Here is a 22,198-nt window from a genome sequence, read left to right on the forward strand (position 1 = left end):
TTAAAAAGAAAAGTTCATGCAGAAACGGTAACATATATTGTCAGCAATGTAGTGTTAATTTTGACTTTACATCAAAATATGCCTTTGCTGGATACCAAATATGTAGGGCGAAATATTAAAATCAGCCGTGTTCAGCAAAATCCACACAACAGCATTTTCTAATTGATTTGATTTGCCTATGTTACCTTTGTATGACAGTCAGTACAATATGGAACTTGAACACAACACAGTGAATAAGTATGCTGTAATGAAATGGTGTGGCTGCATCCACATGCAGCAATAGGAGTGCCTTTGTCTCTCACCCCTCATTTCCAACCTGTCCCATCCCTGAAAAAATAGTTTGGTCTTATATTTATAATGTTAATAATTTCTGTATTTGTTAAAATGTGCGCATCTCAAAAACTTTTGATCATAAACATTTTCATTGTTTTTTTATAGCTGACCAGTCAGTTAACCTGTTTATTTTGAATATTTGAGCATTTTTTCTCAGTATTTGACATTTTCAGAATAGCTTCTTATTCAATTTGTCATTTTCTAAAAGTTAAAATGCTCCTTTGTGTGGTCAAGCTTTCCACAAGCATCAAATGTTGTACAATGTACTTCATATAGGAAGGTCTGCCTCTAGAGGGCGGGCATCATGAATAGTGTTTGTTAGTTATTTCCTCCACATAAACTTCTGATTGTACTGTAAACATTGAACATGGCCGACGTCCGATTTTCCTGTCTAAAACTTTCACTCATTTTCGTTCATATGACTCTGAAACTCAAGGAAACGATTGGGAAGAAAGAGTTATCTTGAAATATTGAGGTACTCGCCGATATTTTGCAAAATTAAATGAGAAAAAATGCAAGGAAAATGCCGACAGGCTTACACAATGACTTTTTTCAGACTCAGAGGCATGAGGCATATGATCATCTGCAGATTATGCAACATGCCCATATCACGTGAGGCCATGAGGGTATATCCACGCAACTCAGTACCAAACACTAGCGCACACAGGGTGAGCAAACACAAAGTGAGTACCCTAACGTCAGCTCAGTAGTCTGTAATAGATCGTAGTCAACTAAGAACCTTGGAGAAAGGCTTACATGTAACACTATGGCTATGCCGCTAAGTCCTTTTGATTTTTGTCACAGCTCAAAATGGTTCTCCTACACCTCAACCTGAACCATGAACACCCCCACCAGTTTATGATATGACCCATCACAATGGCATAACTTCAACGGATCTTGACAGACGGAAGTATTGATAGACGGAAGTAGTTGACACCAGCATACTGGTTTTCAACTCTAATACCTTCTCTGTCTATAAATAGACACGAGAAGGTAAAAAACCATACATTTCTCCAATATTTCTCTACAACAAGGCCATATGATCACATAAAGGTTTACCTCTGTTTAACCTGTCATAATATATAATTTCAAATTTTATGTGCATCTGAAATATTTTTGACATGGTGAAAAGAACAAGATGAAACGATATGAATTGATATTCATATTATAGGTAACAACCTTCTACACAGATGAACTACAAATAACACAAAAAATTAGTCCAAAAAAGTCTTGGAAAATAATGATACACTGTGTAAGCCAACCAATGGAAGAATTGTTAAAGGCGGCTTATGGCAAGCTGGAGATCTTTGTGGTGTGTTCTTAAATGCAATATAATGTACACCATCTCAACAAAGCTCTTTGCAGTATGTCTTCGATCACATAATGATGCAGCACCATATCACCAATGTTATCTTTACCTCAAGCTGATCAATATGTTACATGTATTGACACAGGATTGACTGAAAGAAAATGCTAATTCTGTTCCTTATCTGGCTGAAAGACTTTATGAAATCCTGTATGCTAAGAGGGCACACTCTGAAAGCCGTTTCCCTTGTTGTCCAATGCTAAAATGATTCTATCAGTCTGTATATTAAACCCAAAAACTCTACAAATCTTGAAGATAGAGGGCAAACTAAGTCTTTCAGATACATTAAACAGCAGTTAAAATCCCAAACTGACTATGTGATACAGAATTACATCTAAAAGGGACTGGCATTTGGTATTTTTTGCTTTCCCATGACAAAATAAAATCATTTCCTTCAGTTTTGACGGTAGACTGTTTTTCTTTTTTCAAATCTTTCTGCTCCTACCATTGCTGAAATCTTCATTTCATGAGATTCTTAAGAGCACCTAACAATTTCATGAAAAGTGTACTGAGCATATCCTTCATCAAAATTCAAAATTTATTTTGCATTTCAATGTTCATTTCCGTTTAAATCTATAAATTCTCTCCATGGCAACAAGTTCAACATTTTTATAAACCTACTGTTGTGAAGTATGTGATAGTACAAAATGTAAACGCCAACATAAAAGACAAATCTGGAAACAACTAAGGGGACCCATTCCCACTTAGCTCAACCTCGTTTCCTCTTCCTAAAATATCTGATACATTTGTACTTCGCAAATTTCCCCTTTTCTTAATGTTATTACTCTGTAACATTCACATCTTTTAATTATTATAAATTTTAAAATTGTCTCTCAGAAATTTAAGTTACTGTCACCGGAAAATTGCAAACAAAACTGCCTCAATGTGGTGGGAAAGGGTTCGACAACTGTGGCAGACATGTTCTGCCTGTGCAGGGGTCAAAGGTCAAACTGCTGACATGTCGTCAACACAGAGCAGCTGTTTGCAAAATCTTCATCTACGTGTTCAACTTGTAGAGTCCCAAATGAGGCTATCGCTTGTGTTCCAACTGCCACATTCTTCATGTCATATCGGCACCATCACAACACTGGATGACACGAATAGCTTCCATATTAGTCACGACGTTCAGAATAAACAGAACATGGGCGGAAAATGTCTGGAATTCATTGACAAGAAGCTGTAGTGCTGTAAAATTATTACTTCATTAACTCATCAAATATTTAATCATGCATGTATGGACACTTAATTTAATTTCAACGCATTTGTAACATCTGAAATTTGTTTTCAGGTTTGTCTTTATATCTTATTCAATGTTACACTGACTGTACGATATTTGCAACCTGGCTGCCTAAAACAAACAACAACTTCAACACTGTAAAAATTTAGCATTTTCCATCATTTTTCAGACTTTTATCTAATAAATTCTAGGATCACAAAACCCCTGAAAGAACTTCAAAGCATGTTGCAAAAAAAATACTGATAATTTTCATCTTGAGAAGGATAAGGCCAACATAAGTAAATTTTCTGTTTTACATCTGACACTCTAGAAAATTTAACATGGACTGAGGAAGTCAATTTGCCTTCTCAATTTGGGAAGCAAGACAGCATATACACAGCATATCAATGAAGCAATGTTTCTAGGGAGTACCGTTTCAGTCACCAAATGGTTTGATGCTGGGAATATGACACCAAAACAGAAAGAAATTTCCTCTATAAAATGTATTTGTATTGTATTTGTCTGAAAACTTCTGAAAAGCCACAGGTGCACTGACAAAAACGTGACAGATTGTAGATAAAATGTTCATGAGCAACAAAAGAAGAGTGATGAAATCTTGAAGAGTGATTAAGTATTGATTTTCTATTTTTTGTTGAATAGTAGCATACAATTACTTGACGGCTTTCAATTTCTGACCAAATGGACGAAAAACATCTATGATTATACTGAAAATGGAAATAAAATGATATGAATGCAAATGAGTTCACAGAATTGATGAAAATCAAAGTAAGACTTTCATGGCCCCCATGTCATATGGCTGTGATGATGAAAAAAGAATATGAAGTAATCGAAAAAGATTTTTCTGGAAATAAACAGTCCATGGCCCTAAAAAATTGAATATGGAAATGACTGAAATGGGTATATCTTGACTTTTTCACAAAAAATAAGCTATTACTCAAGCAGTTCTGAAAAATATGATTTCTGACAAAAATGATAAAATTAGGCTGTATGTTTGAAAATTTAAATTTTGTCATCATTTGGATATATGTTAATCAGATCATCCTAAAGAAAACATACAATCCAAACCAAGACCTACCAGACAAGTTATTCCTGAAAAGAAAACTTTTGACAAAAAATTTCAAAAAATTTTTCTCAAACTTGTATTATACCAATTTGAACAAATATTGAATGAATTGTCCCTACCAACATATATACCAATTATCATAGAAATAGCTCTGTCATAATGTGAATTTTTGGAATTTATGAAAAAAAAACAATTTTATAATTTTTTTCATAATTCAGCAAACCCCAACTAAGTAAATGATGTATGCCCCTAGTAGTAGCAGATACTGGTTGGGGTGAGGGGTCAAAACACAGTGACGTGAACAGACTGAAAACATCACAGACCTTGTTTTGAATATTACGTTTTTTTCTAGGAAGATTATGCAAAATCCAGTTTTCTTCTGCTAGTTAAGATGACCCATGTATGTGAGACTCAGAATGAACTTAAGCCATTCATCCTCCATCTCCTTCAGTAGTCATGATAATCTGCAGAGGTGTTCTTGCAACAGAACAGAAAATTGGTCATACATGTACCAACATTTGGTGGGAATAGATTGAAAGGTTTGAAGACAAGGAAACATACAGATTGTAAGGTGATGATAAGATATACCATGATTCGCGTAAACGTCTACATAGTTCAGTCCACCATTTACATATATGGGCCAAGTTTCAGTTGTGTCTTGGTTTTGACTATGAGGTAGAAATCAATGACAAAGACCCATTGGAAGCCATGTTGGATCATATCACCAAACTAGCAAACAGCTGTGCATAGATATGTGATGGAGCACTGTCATGGGGTGATGGTTGATCTTCATGTTTTCATGTTTCATTGGAACATTTTCTGTATTGTGCAAGACTTTACTGTTTACAAGATATTGCATGGCTGTGGTATTGAACGTGACAATATAATATATATATGTAGAGTTCAGAAGTATGAACTGAATGCTGTGAAATTTCACAGATATGATGTGCCATGTTTTCACACAAAGCTAGCCTAGTTATGCAGAGTTTCAAACCAACTGGTACTCTGAACGTCAAATTCTTTAAGGATCTCCGAATGACCAGAATATAGTCTTAGTCTATTATAGCACCAAAACATGGAACAACCCAGTCTACAAATACCAATGAGCACAAGTTTTGGAATTATATGGTCACAAAAGACACATCTGAAACGAGCTGGAATAAAACAGCTAAAAGTTTGAAAACAGCAGTTTCATACCAATGGTCAACGAATATGGTGAAAAAGGGTCAGATGTGACCTCATCTAAAGTGATTTTTGCAAATTAAGGTTGGGAAATATGGGCACACAGTTTGGGTACCATGGTAAAATTTCTTCTGTGTGGTTATAAGACCATACTGATATGCAAAGGGAATTGAAGAAAAGCTGATTGGAAGATGCTAGCACCATTTCCTGGCTTACTGGCCCTCAACATCAAAATCTTACCCCTTTACAACAATGGTTTGGCCCAAACCCATTGTTACACATGATGAGTATGGACATGTCTACAGGAAATTAGGGGTGAACAGGTCAGCCCTATATTCCAAGTACACAAGTCTAACCACAGCTTCTAAAACAAATGGAACATTCCAAAGTTTGATGATCAAAGGGTGAACAGGATAGCAAAGTCTTTCGACATCAATCAAATCATGGATAATCTTACCTTATATAGTTGATTGTAGATTGTGAGTATGAATATAACAGATCCATGTATACAACCAGCTGGTGCAAAAAATAGAAAATAGATGAATCTTGTGTGATTGGTGTGACCGCAACATGTGTTGATCCACGGACAATGATGATCCATCTTCATAACACACCTACATAAAGAAAGCAGAATATTAACTTGTTATGACATCACAGTAAAAATTATTTTTCTTTAATGTCTTTAGATATTTGCTGGGGACAATGTACAATAATTCTGGTGAAAGTAATAGTTTAAGTGAATATTAAACCTTAATGAACATGAACATTAAGACAGTTCATGTCTCAAAATTGAAAGATTTAAACTTTTGCTCAATCATTCCTCAAGAAACTTTCAACAATTCTTTTTCAAAAATCAAGAATAACAATTGAGGGATCATTGTACAAATTTCAGTACTACTAGAGAAACAAATTACCCATTATTTGCCAATACTTGAAATTCAAAATGGCCTGTATTATCTCTATGGGGGAAATAAAATTCCTAGTTTTCACAAAACCAAGCCAGTGAAAACTTTATTTACTCCATAAGCTTCAAAATGAGCCCCCACAAGTGGTAGGCCAAAAGAACATTGTAAAAGTTTGAGAGTCTGAATATCTGTCCCTGAAGTGCATTCTACCTTAACAGATTTTGGTGCCTCATCTTTCTCAGAAAGATAGTTTGACCTTCACACAGAGACAAATGTGTCGATGTTTTTGATGATTCTGAAGTGTAATCTCCACTTCACAGAAACGATACGTTTCAATCGTCGGGAGAAACTTGACCTTGCAACTTGTGAACAACGAAGGTGACAACAGTCTAGTCTGGCTATCTCAAGGAAAAAACCCTGAAAGAATATACGTATATATTCCGTAATATCCTGGAAACATGACTATTCAGGGAGACAATGGTGACAACATTTAAACTCTTTATGTTGTGAACAATTTGAACACCTTATGAGGTTTTGTTTTTCATTGTGATAATACATGTATGAGTGAAAATTTGACATGTTTCTAACATTTAAAAATGTTTTCCATTTAAGATTTACCACACAAATGAATAAATAGGTCGCTCTGTTAAAGTAACTTTTGTGTTTTTATATAAAGCTGTTAAAATTTACATAATTGTAGCCAAGAAGAGTGAATTGAAATCACTAATGCATATTTTGAAAGGCTAACTTACAATCCATTAGATTGAACTGACCAGATGCTCAGGAAGACATTCAACTTAGAATCATTATTTGGAAAAAAATGAATGCAAACACAAAATGATAGGGAACTGGATGGTGTGAAAATTGTTTTGAAACATTAATGAGCTTGAAGAAAATATGATGAACTTTGTTCCACAAGGTTGTTCAACTATGCATAATGGTGTTGCCATAGTTACCAGTAAATAAGCCACTAACCTGCCACACTTCCTGCAGTGATGAGATCTTGGCGCTTTGTAACCCTTACATATTTTACAATACTGTAAATATTTACACTCTTCTGGGTTGTCCTGTAATTGGAAATAAATTGATTTCATTGATTTTCTCGTTGCTTGCACGACAAGGATCATCCTAGCACAGGATTCGATTATCTTACTTGGGGAGAAGTGTTACCATGGAAACCTCTTCACATGTTACCATGGAAAGTCCATCAGCTTTTCTTTAATTTCATGACATGGGTGCAGCATTACATCAAAATGAGAGTTTAGAGAAACTTAATACAATGGTTCTACTGTTTATTGGCTCATTTGCTTCATTAATTCAACATATTATTGGTACACCTGCTAATCTGAAGAGATGATAGATCAAAAACAAGGATTATAAAACTCTCATTATCATATAAGATGTCAGAAAATAGAGATTAAGTGTTGAAACACTCATTTTTTTTATAACATTTTATGTAGGTAATCACTGCATACTACGTGAACTGACAGAGACTGATGTTGTCAAGATCGTTCTTTTTCAGTGAGGAGTTATTCAATAAACTTATCTGATGGTATTTCTGAATAGATACATGTACACATATAAATATACCTATATGAGTGTGTGTGTGTGTGTGTGTGTGTGTGTGTGTGTGTGTGTGTGTGTGCATGCATGTGTGTATATGTCTGTGCATGCATGCATGTGCTCATGTGTGTGTGTTAATACATTATAGAATAACGGGCAACGCGCTGACCATTAACGTTTATTTATGGGCAAGGGCGAGAGGAAAGCCAAAAATTAACGGGCGAGGCTTGCCAAGCCCGCTAATTTGGCTTTCCTCGAGCCCGCGCCCATAAATAAACGTTAATGGTCAGAGCGGAGTCTGTTATTTCCATTATAATATCAACGAACCGAAAAAAAATGTCAAAATTTGCGAAAATTTCTGGAGGCGAATGACAACTGGGCCCCAGAAATGAGCAATACGCGACAAAATGTCACGCGCTCTGTAAAATATTGGCAAATCCGGAGATATTTTCAGAAAAAGTATCTCAACTTGTCCTACAAGTGCTCCATTTTATTTTGTGATTGATTATGATTTACGTTTCAGCTGTAAAGTTACGATACTTTGAGTTGTTAATCTTATTATTCATATTCACGGGCATGTAAACAGACCATTACTGTTTATTTGTGGTCAGTCACATGGTTCAGCTCGACCAATCAAATTGCGACAGCCAGGGCATGGTAATATAATGATTGATACTATGTTCATGGCAATCACGGAACACATTACCTTCATGATTAATGAATTTAACGTGATTTAACCCTTTTCCTGCCAAGTCCATATTTCACCACCAGGTCAAGATGGTTAAAATTAATGAAACACAACATATTCCATATGGTGTATTTTAACATAATACTGTACATTTGAAAGCTGTTGAAAACATAAACACTGTAAACTTGATTTTTTTGGACTAAAGATGCTATAACAGACCAAGCCAAGTGGATGAAAATGCGCCATGTTTTGGCTCAATACCACTTTTTACTGACTTGGCTGATGGGGAAGTGATACTGTCTGGCAGGAAAAGGGTTAAAGGTTAATGTACGGTTGTACTTTCTGCTTTAAACTATTTTCCGTGTGTTTTACTCTGCACTTTACCTGTGTGAAAGACACCTGTTGTGATAACATAAGACTAAAGTGTTCCAACTTTGACCAAACCACAAGGGAAGCAAAGATGTGCTTATTGTACCATGCATATTTGACACAGCACCTGGAGTTGCTTTCCTCGGCATTTACTGATTCAATTGTTTTGTTGAAATCCACTGGCAATTTTTTTAAAAGAATTATTTAGGAATTCTTAATTAACTAAAAATATTGGTTTGATACAAAATCTTGAAGTCAGGTAGAACAAGTACTGTAGTACAGGCTGCCATCTTAATCAGGAAATTCATGGTCATGCAATCACAGTACAGTGATATAATTTCACTAGCTTCGTTTTGAAATTAAAAAAAAATTGACCACTGTTTGAGCTGCCATGATGTTTAACCTAGGATACTGTCCCTGTGCTAAATGTGACTTGTTGGGTTTTCTCACACATTCTGCTCTTAAAGCTCCATAAGCTGTATCTTTTGGCTATTTTTCAGAACTTTTGTTTTGTGGTTTCCCTACACTTTCTGCATTGAATCCCTAAACTGTAATTTAATGCCAAGTATTTAGCATATCAACACAACACTATATGAGTATAATCTACATGGTTACTGTTGAAAATTGTATTCAAGTCCGGACTAGAATTCATTTGTAAACACTAAACAATGATGGATCTCTTCAAGTATGCTGCCACGGAACTACCCGGCGGACTGTACCATTATTTTTTAGGGGTGGCCGACTGTTGTGAGGGGCTGAATACATTGGCAGGAGTGGCGGAATAAATTAACTACTAATTGAAGGGCGGGACTTTGCAGTATAACTGTATTGGCATTAAATGTTTTTTAACGGTATATCTCTTTTTGGAGGATTAAAAATGGTCCTGAAAAGGACCGTTTGGTTTGGTTTGGTATATCTCTTTTCAACTTATCCCTTTAGTGGATACTGCTCTGCAATATTCTTCAAAATATTGCGAACAGCATCCTCATCTGTCCTACCGTACCGCTCTCGCCACATATATACGCAAAGAAAACTTTTTTAAAAAGCTGTCGGAATGTTGCGGGCACTTCAACAAGTTTGTCGTTTTGGCACCCCACTTCACACATTCTAACCACACAGAACACTTTGTTAAAAAAGCTGTCGGCATGTTGCGGGTACTGCGACAAGCTTGTCGTTTTGGCACCCCACTTCACACATTCTATTACTGCGGCATCTTTTGATAGTGTAGTTGAACATAGTTGAGAAAGTTGAACTTGTCCGCACTTTAACTTTGCAAATGCATCCGAACAACGTGCATGAACGAATGATTTATTGAAATAGCTGATTTTGGTTGAAGAGACGGAACTGTACTAATGGTGTATGCACCGATTTATTGAATTGGACTGGAACTCGACTAATCGAGAAAAACTGAGAAAGAACGTATGATTAATTACCTAAGCTTGTATGGTTTTCTCGCTGTGTTAGCTCAAGAACTGAAAACTAGAACTGGCCGGAAATAGAACTGAAAACTAGCAACGCTCAGGCTATAAATAACTTGTTGCCATGTAGATTCCCGTGGGGAATTGTGGCGTTTGTCGGCAACCGAAAGCGTTATCGTTTTAATTCATGTCGGCTATTTCTTCTGTTTCATTTGTTGATTCTTTCCAATTTTAATGCATGTACGCTATTTTTTTCTAGTTTCATTTGTCGGCTAGCGAAAAAGGAGACCGTGTTATAGGCGTGACAATCACCCGTCCTTTTGTCCTACAAAGAAACCCAATTAGCGCGCCAATGTATTCAGCCTCTAACAAGTCGGCCACCCCTAAAAAATAATGGTACAGTCCGCCGGGTAGTTCCGTGGCAGCATAATTGAAGAGATCAACAATGATCACTACACACATACAAGCTGTGTTGACAAAAAGAATACTCAAAATTTCAGCATGACAAATGGATTAGGGTCAGACACGGTAGTTGATATACAGAAGCAGAATACTGAAAAACTTGCCACAAGTTACAGCTTATGTCCCTTTAAGTTTTTCTACAACTGTTAATTGTAGATGGGAGAAGACTGCATGGTCTTGGATCAGCAAATATTGATTTCACTCCATGGATATAATGTGAAAAGTGTCATTGTGGTTTCAGCATTTTTATATAAAAGTACAGGTGTTTGTCAACTGCACCTGACCTCAGGCCAACTTAGGTGAAGTTACAGCTGAAAGTTATAGTTTGAGGAAAAAGCCTCTTCAAATACGGTATTCTTCACCAAATACAGATCAAGCAATCCCGCATAATGTGCATTGTTTGACTGTCAGTCTATTTGTAAACTACTGATTGAACGTTCCATGGTTATTGTGCTGTCTGCATCACAGGAAATTTGAAAAAAGTCTTTAAATAATTGATTTTAGCACTTCCTCCGACAACACCATCTCATTTCTGCTTGAAAATTTGTGCGAGTTATGGTTGGCTTTTCACACTTTCATCTACGGTTCTCCTCGTCCAATTTTGTTAACAGGTTTCGCGGATATTAAAACGGTTTGGACTGAAATTTTTAATCATGATAATGAAGACAATTGAAAGCCTGCACGATTCCAGAATTTATATTTGTGATAGCTTTTCATTGATCAAATTTTGAAAAGAAATTTTACGAGATAGTAAAACGGAATTTGAAGTGTTGTAAAATGTCTGCTGTGTGAACTCATGTATTTGAAAAAATGACAAGATCTGCAGGTGTAGGCAGATGCACCATGTTTTCCCTAGTTTTTGACTGTGAATTCTTTGTTTGAAAGGAATCACTGTTCACCTAAAGAACACCGGAACACATCCTTTGTAACCAGCACTTACCTGAGGGTGCTTTACGCATAGACCTCTTGAGGGTCTATGCTTTACATGACGATGCTGAAGTTATTTTCGTATTCATTTTCGTATTCGTTTTCGTATTCGTATTCGTATTGGAGTCACTGACAAAATTTTTTATTTTTAGTCCAAATTTCGTACGTATTACATGTACATAAAAGTTCTGTCTTTACAGAAGTTAAAGTGCTTTTTATATGACAATATATCAATACTTCAATATTTGAGAATGTAAGTTGAAAAAGATCCAATCTTTTTAGGCCCTAGATTGAAAGATATCGTTGCTATCATTAGAGGAGAGATTTTAAAAACAAACGGCAAGTACACAGGCACTTCTTAGCTGGGTAGTCTGTTGAATAGATAGATTTTCGGCTCGATCTATCGATCCCGTAGTCGATATGCGCGCCATTATAACCAAAATAATCACTAGGTTACAGTGGCGGGCATACTGACCACGGGATCGATAGATCGAGCCGAAAATCGATCTATTTAGCAGACTACCAAGCTATTAGCGCCTGTGGGCCAGTAGTAGTCTTTGGAGGAAAGATTTTTTAAACAAACATCATTTTCGTATTCGTATTCGTATTCGTTTTCGTATTAACTTCTATCACAACAACCAACTTCAACATTCTGTTGACATCATTAGTATCGATAATGGAAATTTAGCTGACCCGCCCAATTTGACGAGTTGTAAACTTAAAAGGTAATTTTCTTGTTTTAAACTGATATCTCTGAGAAAGTGATAAAGACAGTGAATGCAGGGCTCAACGTTATCGCATGCCCCTAAGTCGAAATTTTAGGGGCAAACCTTGGACCTTGAAAATATTAGAGGCTTTTGTAGTGTCACGAAAACCTTAAAAAATTATATATATATGACATGCTATATTTAGACTGCTGTCGCAAAGAAAATATCATCTCATATGATGCGGGAAAGCGTCATAAAAGAAAACGAGATGAATAAAATGGTATCATAGGCCTATGTCCCGATCGGTACATTTGTTTCCCTAATAAAGACTAAATTAATGTGTGAGCTGTTGTCAGAGTCTTTATTTGAGTACGGCCCATCTCTTTTTCTTTCCTTGCGTTTGCGTCAACTGTCATTGCCAGAACATGTTGATCAACTTGTGTTATGATAAGATACACCAGAATGCATGGAAATTAATTTGTATCACGAAATATCGAGAAATACCTGTATTCTATGATAAATAGGCTTCAGCTAGTCTAGTAGCTGTCGCAACTGGCTCGATCGGTTTCCGTCATTTGTTACTGACTGTGCGATCCAGTTTTAGTGTTACGCAGTTTGCCCCGCTCTACAACTCCGTTCTGCAGGTCACTCCAAAAACTTTCAGCAGTACTATTTTGGGGGACCAATTAAGCCGCTAGCCGTAGATAGCTACTTTTTTCAACAAAAACTCTGAATAGAAATGCAGCAACTATCAACTTTCGATAGATATTTTGTAGGCAAGAGAACAAAACTCAAACGTATATGCGCATTGAATCCTAGCTGTGATATCGCAGCGGTACTTGTGGCGTGTATCGAACTCGCTCGGGTCATTGAGGTCATCGCCACAGTCCCATCCATGGTCTACATAATTGCAGTCGCTACCCGGCAGATGTGCCATGATATTTCAACAAAGTTGCTTGCTATTTAGATCTAGCTGAAAACAAAAACCTTTATGAAACAGGCTGATCCAGTCCAAGCTTGATGAAATCGATGCTTTGATCTGCTTTCCAAAGGACGATTTCCGGAAATGGTCTAGCCGGTCACATGCCACTAACGCAAATATTCATTACGCACGTGAACGCATGAAACATGTTGCAGTTACTGGTTGCTTGTTTTCCCTTGTCAGCTATATTTTGATGACATTTTATGCTGGGATTATGATTGGTTCAATTGAAATGATGTGACAGCACTAAAACTGCTTCTGATACTTGATTGGATTGTAGTAAAATTTATCATTAAATTCATGGGAATTTTGACAGATCATTCAAGATAACATCAGCAGACACATTAGCAGCGCTGTGAACTGGAGAGAACGCGCTCAAACCTTAACTCCGCTCAACGGCTATGCTTATTCAATGCGTATTTTGGGGGATCGCGGCCTTTTGAACAATGCTCCGTGAACACTGAGCGAATACATGTTGTATTTGATCACGTATACGGTATGGAGAAAGGTCTTGAAAAAAATTCAGTCGCAATCTCATAAAATTTGGTCGCCTATGCGACTGAAAATGGTGTACTTTGAGCCCTGATTGAATGTAATACATAAATTATCGGTCGGTCCGGTTTTATGTTATTATTGCTCAAATCTTTACTCTGAAAGATAAACAACCTTTTGTGATTGATTTCTGTTACTTTCTTCCCTGTAGCAGCACGTACAACTTTGTCGTAACTTGCAATTTTGTAATTTTTGCCTTACCACACTCTCTGAGTTTTGTAAAGTATTGTATTGTATTGTTATTATAATTTATTTCAGGTCTACGTAGAGTCATATCAAAATCAAGTAAAATACTTGAAATACAAATTGTAAATGGATATGATTATTCTAAAGTGAGTCCTGGACAAGTCCCCCGATCATCATAGCTTTCAACAGTCACCCGTTTTGCAGCGCCTCACAAAAATCTGCCCTCCCCGCAAAACAATGGTACAGTCCAGGGCAGCTCCTTTGCATCCGCTCTCACGAGTCCCATTACTTGGCACTGACCACCTGATTCGGGGTGCATCCAGCTGCGGCCCGGTCAAGAGACATTGGCAAGCGAAGATGCTGCCTGATCCCAACTGATTTTAAGTATTTTTTTTTCAAATAAAATGAGGTGAACAAAATTCTTTGAAATCTACAAATGCAAATTTATGTAAATTTAACCAAATTGGGCAGATGAAATTACGAATCAAATTATCACAATATTTAAACCTCAGTAAATATCGTATATTGCACGTTTCATACCTGAAACCTGGACTAAAAATAACATTTTCTGTCAGTGACTCCAATACGAATACGAATACGAAAACGAATACGAAAACGAATACGAAAATAACTTCAGCATCGCTTTACATGATGAATATATACAAAAATACCCCCTAGGATGATGTTGAATTGTAGTACAGCTCAGAGTTGGCCTAGTATTCATCAACAGACATTTTTTCAAATATTTCAGTGGAGAGATTTTAGAAAACGTCAGCAATGCCATTTGAAAGGATTCTGTTTTTGCATTATTATTGATTATTTCTTTTTTCAAGTGACACCGCCTCACTGTTCTGTTTGTTCCCATGATTCCCAGACATCTCTAAAAGCTAGAATTCCTGTCCGCAATAATCAGATGATCACAGAATGATTCATGTTTGTTTTTAATGACTCCATTCCATTAAAACTATCATCAACTACCTGCAGGCTGTAATGAAAGAAAGGACAGATTTGAAACAATTCCCAGGGAACTTTTACTGACAGAATATCATAAATTAGGATATCTGTGAAATGACAATATGCAGAGTGAGTTTGTATCCATTTGTAAACTGGAAATAATCGAGTGCTGACAGAGTATCTTCAGTACACATTGGTACAAGCTTGTACCGGGACTTGGAGGATTGAAAAAATTAGACACCCTGGTTAAAGATTCATCAATTTCATGCAAACTTGAGTGACCAGAACTTTACATAGAGCTACATTTTTTCTTGCCTGTCAATAAATGTGGGATAAATCAGGGTAAAATTTACATGTACACTCCGATGCTTGCCATTGGTTAAAGCAGTGACTGGCTCATTTGCATATTTCTGGTAGACACAAGAAATCATGTCAGCCTTTTCTTCATTTGTGTTGTGTGGACGAACTTGCCACATTTTTCAAGTTTTGATCAACACTTGGTTCAAAAATCATACAAACTTAGCAACGCCAAAAGAAAGCAAATTTTCCCCTTCTGTCAAAGTTGTTTCAAGAACATACTGTATATTTTGTCGAAATGAAAATATAATGGGTGGTGTACTGTGAGCCTAGAATTGAGGATTCGTTTGTGCTATTGCCCTGAATTCCATAGTGATCAACAGAGTGAAATTCTGAATGATCAATTGGAAATATTGCAAGGAGCAATGGAAAAGGAGGATGTCTTTGAAATTGCAATACTGTACCAGTGACACAAATAAATCTCTGTCAGCTAGTTTCAACAGTTCTTACTCAATCATAAAACAAACAGTCCTCTTTTTCCACCCTATAGTAATCTATCATCAGCATAATATTGTTTATTTTCCTGCAAAATTTCATATATTCCTTTTCCTGCCGAGCACCCTTGTCCGTTATTCTCCCAAGTCAGTAGAAAACCGCCCCATAATATGTGCCTGCAAAAGATTGGCTCTCCTGCATGTTATCCTGCCAGGCATTTTGGCAGAAATCGCCCATTTTCAGGGTAGTTTTAGCCGTACTTATACGTGTTAGACTTCGATAATTTCTATATGCCCGTAGACAGGGGAAGGAGCTCAAGGGTTGCTGCAGAAAAAAATTGAGGTCACCGGCTTTGTTTGCCCCTGGGAGTGCGTCATTTTATTGCCGTTTCATGTTTATTTTTTCGGAAATAAACTCCTTCAGTATTACGTACGTCCGCTAGGCACAAACATCACCTCACTCGTCTGTTAGTCAGAGACCCTGAGGGTCGTGCTAGGGGTGCAGCAGCCACCGTCAAACCTGTCCTGTTTCCCCAGGGTAGGGTCAATTGAATACGTACCTCCAACGACATTGGCAGTGTAGCACAAAAACTACGTTTTTGCCGTTGTATTAACGACATGGCTGAGCCATTGAAGCACAGCTTTACGTAGTTTTGCCAGCTCAGTTGGGAGTTGGCTTACGAGTGTTACCGTTCATTACTGACTTAATCGAGTGGTCCTCAGTCAGGTACGGGTTTGTACCGACATGGCTTGGGTTGCAGCTAACCAGTGATAACCAGTCACTACCCCAAGTCTTCAGTTCACTTTGCGATGCACGGGTGCAACGCAATATGCTTCCATTGTTCTAGCCATCGACGTGTCCACATGCTGGCAGCCATATTGTACTGCTAGCTGGTTTGCATAACAAAAGCAGTCCCTGCTAAATGCAGACGGTATCCCCGTACATGTAGCATATTGACCTCATGTGCCCTTTTGAATTCTCTGTACGCAAACAGCGTACGTAGTTACCAATGCATCGGCAAGAGGATACGTTTGCCTGCAAACCAGAGCCAGTACTTCGGACGGTGGAATAAATAAAAATCCAAAGCTACGTCCATTGAATGGCACGGCCAAGGCAGTGAAGGATGTTGCCTGGCTTGAACTTGCAGAGCTGAAGCCCAGCTTAGTACGTCGGACACCAGTTTGCAATGGTATTTCTGAGTCGTTCATATCCGTTCCATGGGAGGAACAAGTCGAGCCGTCCCGTCAAAAATACGTTCTCATTTTCAGTCACGCACAACTGAATAAGTGACTTTCGTCTCGCACCATCAGCATATCTGCCAAGTCGTTTGCAAGAGGTAGCCTTCTAGATTAGCATTGCCGAGTTGGTCAAGTTCGGCAGCAATCTGTATAGTGCCAGGCAGCCAAGTACGTCCAACTCCGCCAGAAAACGTCACCATGCTATCCTGCCAAGTCCGCTAAAAAGCGGTAAAAAAAACCCAGCCCCCTCGGGTGTGGGGGACTGGCGGACAGGTTTCTGCACCTTTCCCTGTCCTTGGACTCCCTGTGAACCCATTTCGAGAGCAAACGCCGTTCCTCGCCCAAAACCTGTCCTCGTCTCGAACGACCCTAGCGTGAGCAAGGGTTTGCTACACGTAGTTCCGTCGACTAGGCAGGAAAGGGGGTACCAAAAAGGAGCCCGATTTCCACCGCCTTAGGAGGATAACGGCCGTGGCTGCTCAGCTTCTAGCTACACCGAATTTCAAGCGGATTTTCACCGACTTGGCAGGAAAAGGGATATACATGTACAACGCCTATGTGTATACTGAGAAATGGAGAAGCCAGAATATATGTGTAGCACTAGCTGATAATGATAGCATACTCTTCACAAACTTTTGAAGATACACGGACTCATCTGTGTAATATCAATGACAGTGAGTGATTGAATATTGATTGTGTATTCAGTCAAAACAGAGTGAGGTAGCTTTGCCCTATTACTGCTTCTCCTGGGGAACCTACCCAACAGCTGTCATGGAACTTAATCTAAGTCAAACTTTCAAATCCAAATGGAATACTATAGAAGTGTCCAATACGGTATATAAACCATATGACATGAACTAAATTCCTTTCACTAACCTCTTTCAATGCAAACCACCTGAGTATTTTTTCTTCATTTGTTTTTATTTCACTAGTGGTTTTTTTTTGCAAGTATTTTAAGAGCTTCTGGGTCATTAATTAAGTTTAAAAATAAAACAGAAGAAACTAAATTCACATTTTGAGTCACCCATAACATTTGTGATATTTTTAGTCAAACATCTGCCTTGGAAAGATATAAAGATGGTAAATGTTATATTCCAGTCTTCCCTATTTCTGTTCAAAAATGTCTCTATCAAAAACTGACATATCTTGTTTTTTCTGCCATATTCAGTGACATTTAGCTCATTATTTCATGAGTTCTAGTATCTCGTATGTCCAAGAAAAATTTAATACTGATAAACCTACACAAAATTGTAATAATTGTAAAAGCACCTTGATCACATGTACTTGTGGATATGTGTGCTATATAAGAACCCATTTTACATTATTATTATAAAATTCACACTTTGGAAGTAACTGGACGAGAGATCTCAGATTTAGACCTGTAGCAGACACACTGATTCTGTTAAAGTCGTATTGACTATGATATCCATGAGAAAAAGTACCCACAGAAATGGTGCTATTCTTTGTAACAATCACATGATAGCACTGTCCTTTTTTTCAATCGACTGACTTGTCAAGTTTAATAGTGAAAAATCATTAATCACACCCATCACAGAGACAGCAGATGTCAGTGTTGGCTGATTACTGTGAATAGACTATTGAAACAGACCTGCAAGTACGGCTTTCTGATAGGATTGTGTGTTCACATTTCCATTATTGATGATGCTTCATGTAGGTCAAAGCATCAGGATGGCTTATTTTCAATAGCGAGTTTCAATTCCAAGAGTCATATTCATGATGTTTCGGCAGAAAAACAGAAAAAAAATTCATGAATCTTTTAAAAATTGGCAATTATAGAAGAGGATATGATTCTTAATCCAAAATAATTTCTCAAATCATCGCTTACACACACTTATTTGATTTATTGACCATAAAGGACAATTTCTCCCCTACATCCTAATCTAGATGCATTTATGTCTTCCTTTTTTTTAACTGAGCTGTTATATCCTTGATTGCACTTGTGCAAGCAAAATTTCCAAAAATTAATTGAGAACCTGCTTGCGACTTGCTATTCATAATTTATGGAAAAACATAGGGCTGGGATACCTTTTTTCTCTATAATTCAGAAATACAGTTATAATGTAGATTTTGAAAAATGAAAATTTGCATAATATGGGCTTGTTCTCATTTTAAAATGCAAATTGAAACTGAAGTGAAATCTCAGATGGGACTGTTCTTTTATCTTCCATGTTAATGAGAGGAGAATAAAGTTTCCTGACCTGAGGCAGTAATGCAGTATGGTTTTCTTGCCGCGGAATTATAAATGGTTCAAAATCACATGCAAAACCATTAAATTTGGCTAAAATAGGAATGTTTGACTGATGTGATTCTCCAGGTGTTTTTTTTCTGTCTACCAAGTCATTTAGTTTGCATTTGATAGTCACGAGAGTTTCTTATGATGGTACTTGTAAACCATATATATACAGGTTCTGAGGGAATTCTCAGAAATTAAGAAAGCTGCCTGAAGAGTTTGAAGCTTATGTTTGTTACCGTTACAGCGCAAACCGTAGCTGTATGCATCTCACACATAGTCCCCTTAAAAACCCTTTGAGCGCCAAAGTCAATTTTTGTCGCCTATAAAAATTATACCCCAGCCAATTTTTTCATGTTTTTGCCAAAATTTTGATAAAAAACTGGAGCAAATGAAATGTGATGTCCATTTGGTCCAAAATTATCACACAAATTACAGAAAAATTCATAAAAATTGGTAAAATGTACTCAAATTTTGGTGGGAAAAATTACAGAGCTCAAAGGGTTAAAATGTGATATTGCGTATCTCAATGCTATGCTGTCTCATCTCAATACACACCAGATGTATCTGTCACTGGACAGAATCACATGTACATCACATGCACTGGTACGCAATTCTAGTCTCACTCACAGCCTGTCACAATAATAGAGGGAAAAACATGTGGCCTTCAAAGACCAGCAATATGTGCTTGTCTACCATTGTTGACTGCATTGAAATATTGTACATGTATTGTCGGAAAAAATTTTATGGGATTGTTGATGTCTATCCAAACTGAAAGCATTGAGGGCTGCAAGCCGATGCTTCCATGCTGCTGGCACCATTGTCCAATATGTGGAATCACATGAACATCAAAGCTGTCATCCCATACCCTTAAGATTTTCACTGGAAATGAATCTGAAGCGAGAACTTGTCGATGTGGTTGTGAATGTCAGCTATAGAACTGTTGCAATCTGTTACCTCAGCTGCTGGAAAACATGAAGCTCAACCTGTACAGTACACTTTTGCATCTACAATGTATATGAGAACCGATAGTCCGAACTAGCAAGATGCCTGGTGCACAAATTTATTACAATTCAGATTTATCACTGTCCACAGAAAAAATATCAGAATTTGCAATCCTATATTTTTAAGGGCGAATATTGTGATGCTGTCCCTCAGTACAGTTGGGACTCCTACTTCTATACTATAATCTGTGGCAACCTATTCTACAGGACTACATTTATAATATAATCTGCAGCAATCCAGTAATACAAACAACGATAGAATGTAAAGTGACATGTGTGTGACTTACTGGCTTCCACCCCAGTGGTACGAATCCTGGCCCAATAAACGCGGCCTTGAAGAAGTTGTACAAAATCAGGAACAACCAAACAAACAGCATAACCATGTGCAAGATACTACCAACATCGTCCAGCGCTGGGGGCCACCACACAAACGTACAGAGTACTGCCCAAGCGGTTACGAATGCTATGATGAAGAGAGCTAGTAACGGGCCCCAGTGAAGAAGCTGTTTAACTTTGGAGAACTGCACCATGGCTCGGCGCGACGTGGACTGAAGCTGATGTTTTTCTTGATTTGATGTTGTCACCTTAGCGGGACACTGGAATTTCAGCTGTGCTATGCGGTACCACTTTCCGGAAGGTGATTGAACCTACAGTACTGGTAGAGAACTTCAGTCTAAAGCGGCTTGGCGCAAAATCTTCCGCAAGAGAGGGGAAATTCTTGTACATGCAGTACTAGCTTGCTTAATTGATTAGTTCAATACGTACAAGGATATCCTGCGCCGTTTGGTTTTGTCTGTTTGTGTCTCGAACAAGCCCAAACTGTCGCTCCACTTCCAGTGCCACTGCACCACCGTAAGTTGACCGTAATGTAGCCACTACTCTGTTCGCCCAACGAAAAGGCACCACGTCGGTTGTCCCGTTCTCTGTCGTCCAAAATCACGCACACGCTCGACAGATATTTAAACGGACTAACTAGCCCACTGGACATGCAAACGGAGCGGAGCGACGTTACTTTGAAGAAGCCATTTCAATGTTATCCCGCTTACTGTTTGTCCGAGTCTTGCATAAAAACGGAAGTAGGTGTGATGTTTGTTTGGTATTTATATACTCTACATGGCTTCACAAACCAAGGGCTTGGCCATTTGATACGACTAGGCGAGGGGTGGCTTTAGCAGATTTTTTGTGTTACAAATACCCAAATGGATTCATTTTAAAGTTTCTCAAACCACTGTCGTCAAGAAGGAAAATAGAGATATAAAGAAACATTATTGCCTCTGAGGGTGTCTTGTGGCATCTCGTTAGATCTAGAACCAGGAACTTGAGGGTCATCAGTTTTCGACATGAGGGGCCGCACCCTTCGGGCTCGACGTTGCAGGTAGTAGCTTCTCCACTTTATCTCCTGGTGTGTGCCCTTTCGGCGCAATTAGTCCGAATTTTTGGTCGAACTCTAACCGTTAACATAGAGCAGAACAGCACCTTTCTTACCACGAAAAGCCTGCAACAACAATTTAATAGCAGTTTTTTTCAGTTTTTTTGTATGTAAAGAGTCGCCAAAACCATGGGCGCATTTAAGTGTGGTCTATTCCCCCCCCCCCCCAAATCGGGGTAATTGTAGAACAAGCAAAAGGGAGTGCAGCAACAACCACTTGGAATATTATTATTTTTTACTCGCGTAGTTTATATTTGACTGTCTCGTTCAATGTCAAAATTTACAGGCACAGCTATTGTTTCCTGAACGTTCCTTCGATGCTTGTATGTAGGCTAAATTTTCACGTTTAATTTTAATCGCGTTATTTGTATGTAAATATGCGGACACAAACATCAAATTGCAATAAGCTTATTTGCGAATTATGGGAGTATTTTCCGTACTATTCCATCAGTGTTGAACTTCGAATATTGTTAATGGGCACTTTCCCAGGGTGCAATGTAATATATGTTTCGAAGAGCAACACTTCATGAGTATCAAAGGACAGGGTTAGTCTGAACTGCGCTAAGAGGTCGTATGGGACCCAGACGACC

The 22,198-nt window shown here is 37.8% G+C and overlaps 1 protein-coding gene across 1 annotated transcript in view; it reads right to left on the reverse strand.

Annotated features, from left to right (window-relative positions):
* The window catches only part of LOC139122738 (palmitoyltransferase ZDHHC6-like), a 36,355-nt gene extending 15,098 nt beyond the window's left edge, over window positions 1-21,257 (reverse strand). Inside the window, exons 1-3 of the mRNA XM_070688414.1 lie at window positions 20,467-21,257; window positions 7,062-7,153; window positions 5,639-5,795 (exon numbers count right to left, since the gene is read on the reverse strand). Of these exons, the coding sequence (XP_070544515.1) occupies window positions 5,639-5,795; window positions 7,062-7,153; window positions 20,467-20,709 (492 nt within the window). The 5' untranslated portion in view covers window positions 20,710-21,257. The remainder of the gene's footprint in view (window positions 1-5,638; window positions 5,796-7,061; window positions 7,154-20,466) is intronic.
* Window positions 21,258-22,198: the final 941 nt, after the last annotated feature.

Source organism: Ptychodera flava, chromosome 22, assembly GCF_041260155.1.
Source record: "Ptychodera flava strain L36383 chromosome 22, AS_Pfla_20210202, whole genome shotgun sequence".
NCBI classification, from domain to species: domain Eukaryota; kingdom Metazoa; phylum Hemichordata; class Enteropneusta; family Ptychoderidae; genus Ptychodera; species Ptychodera flava.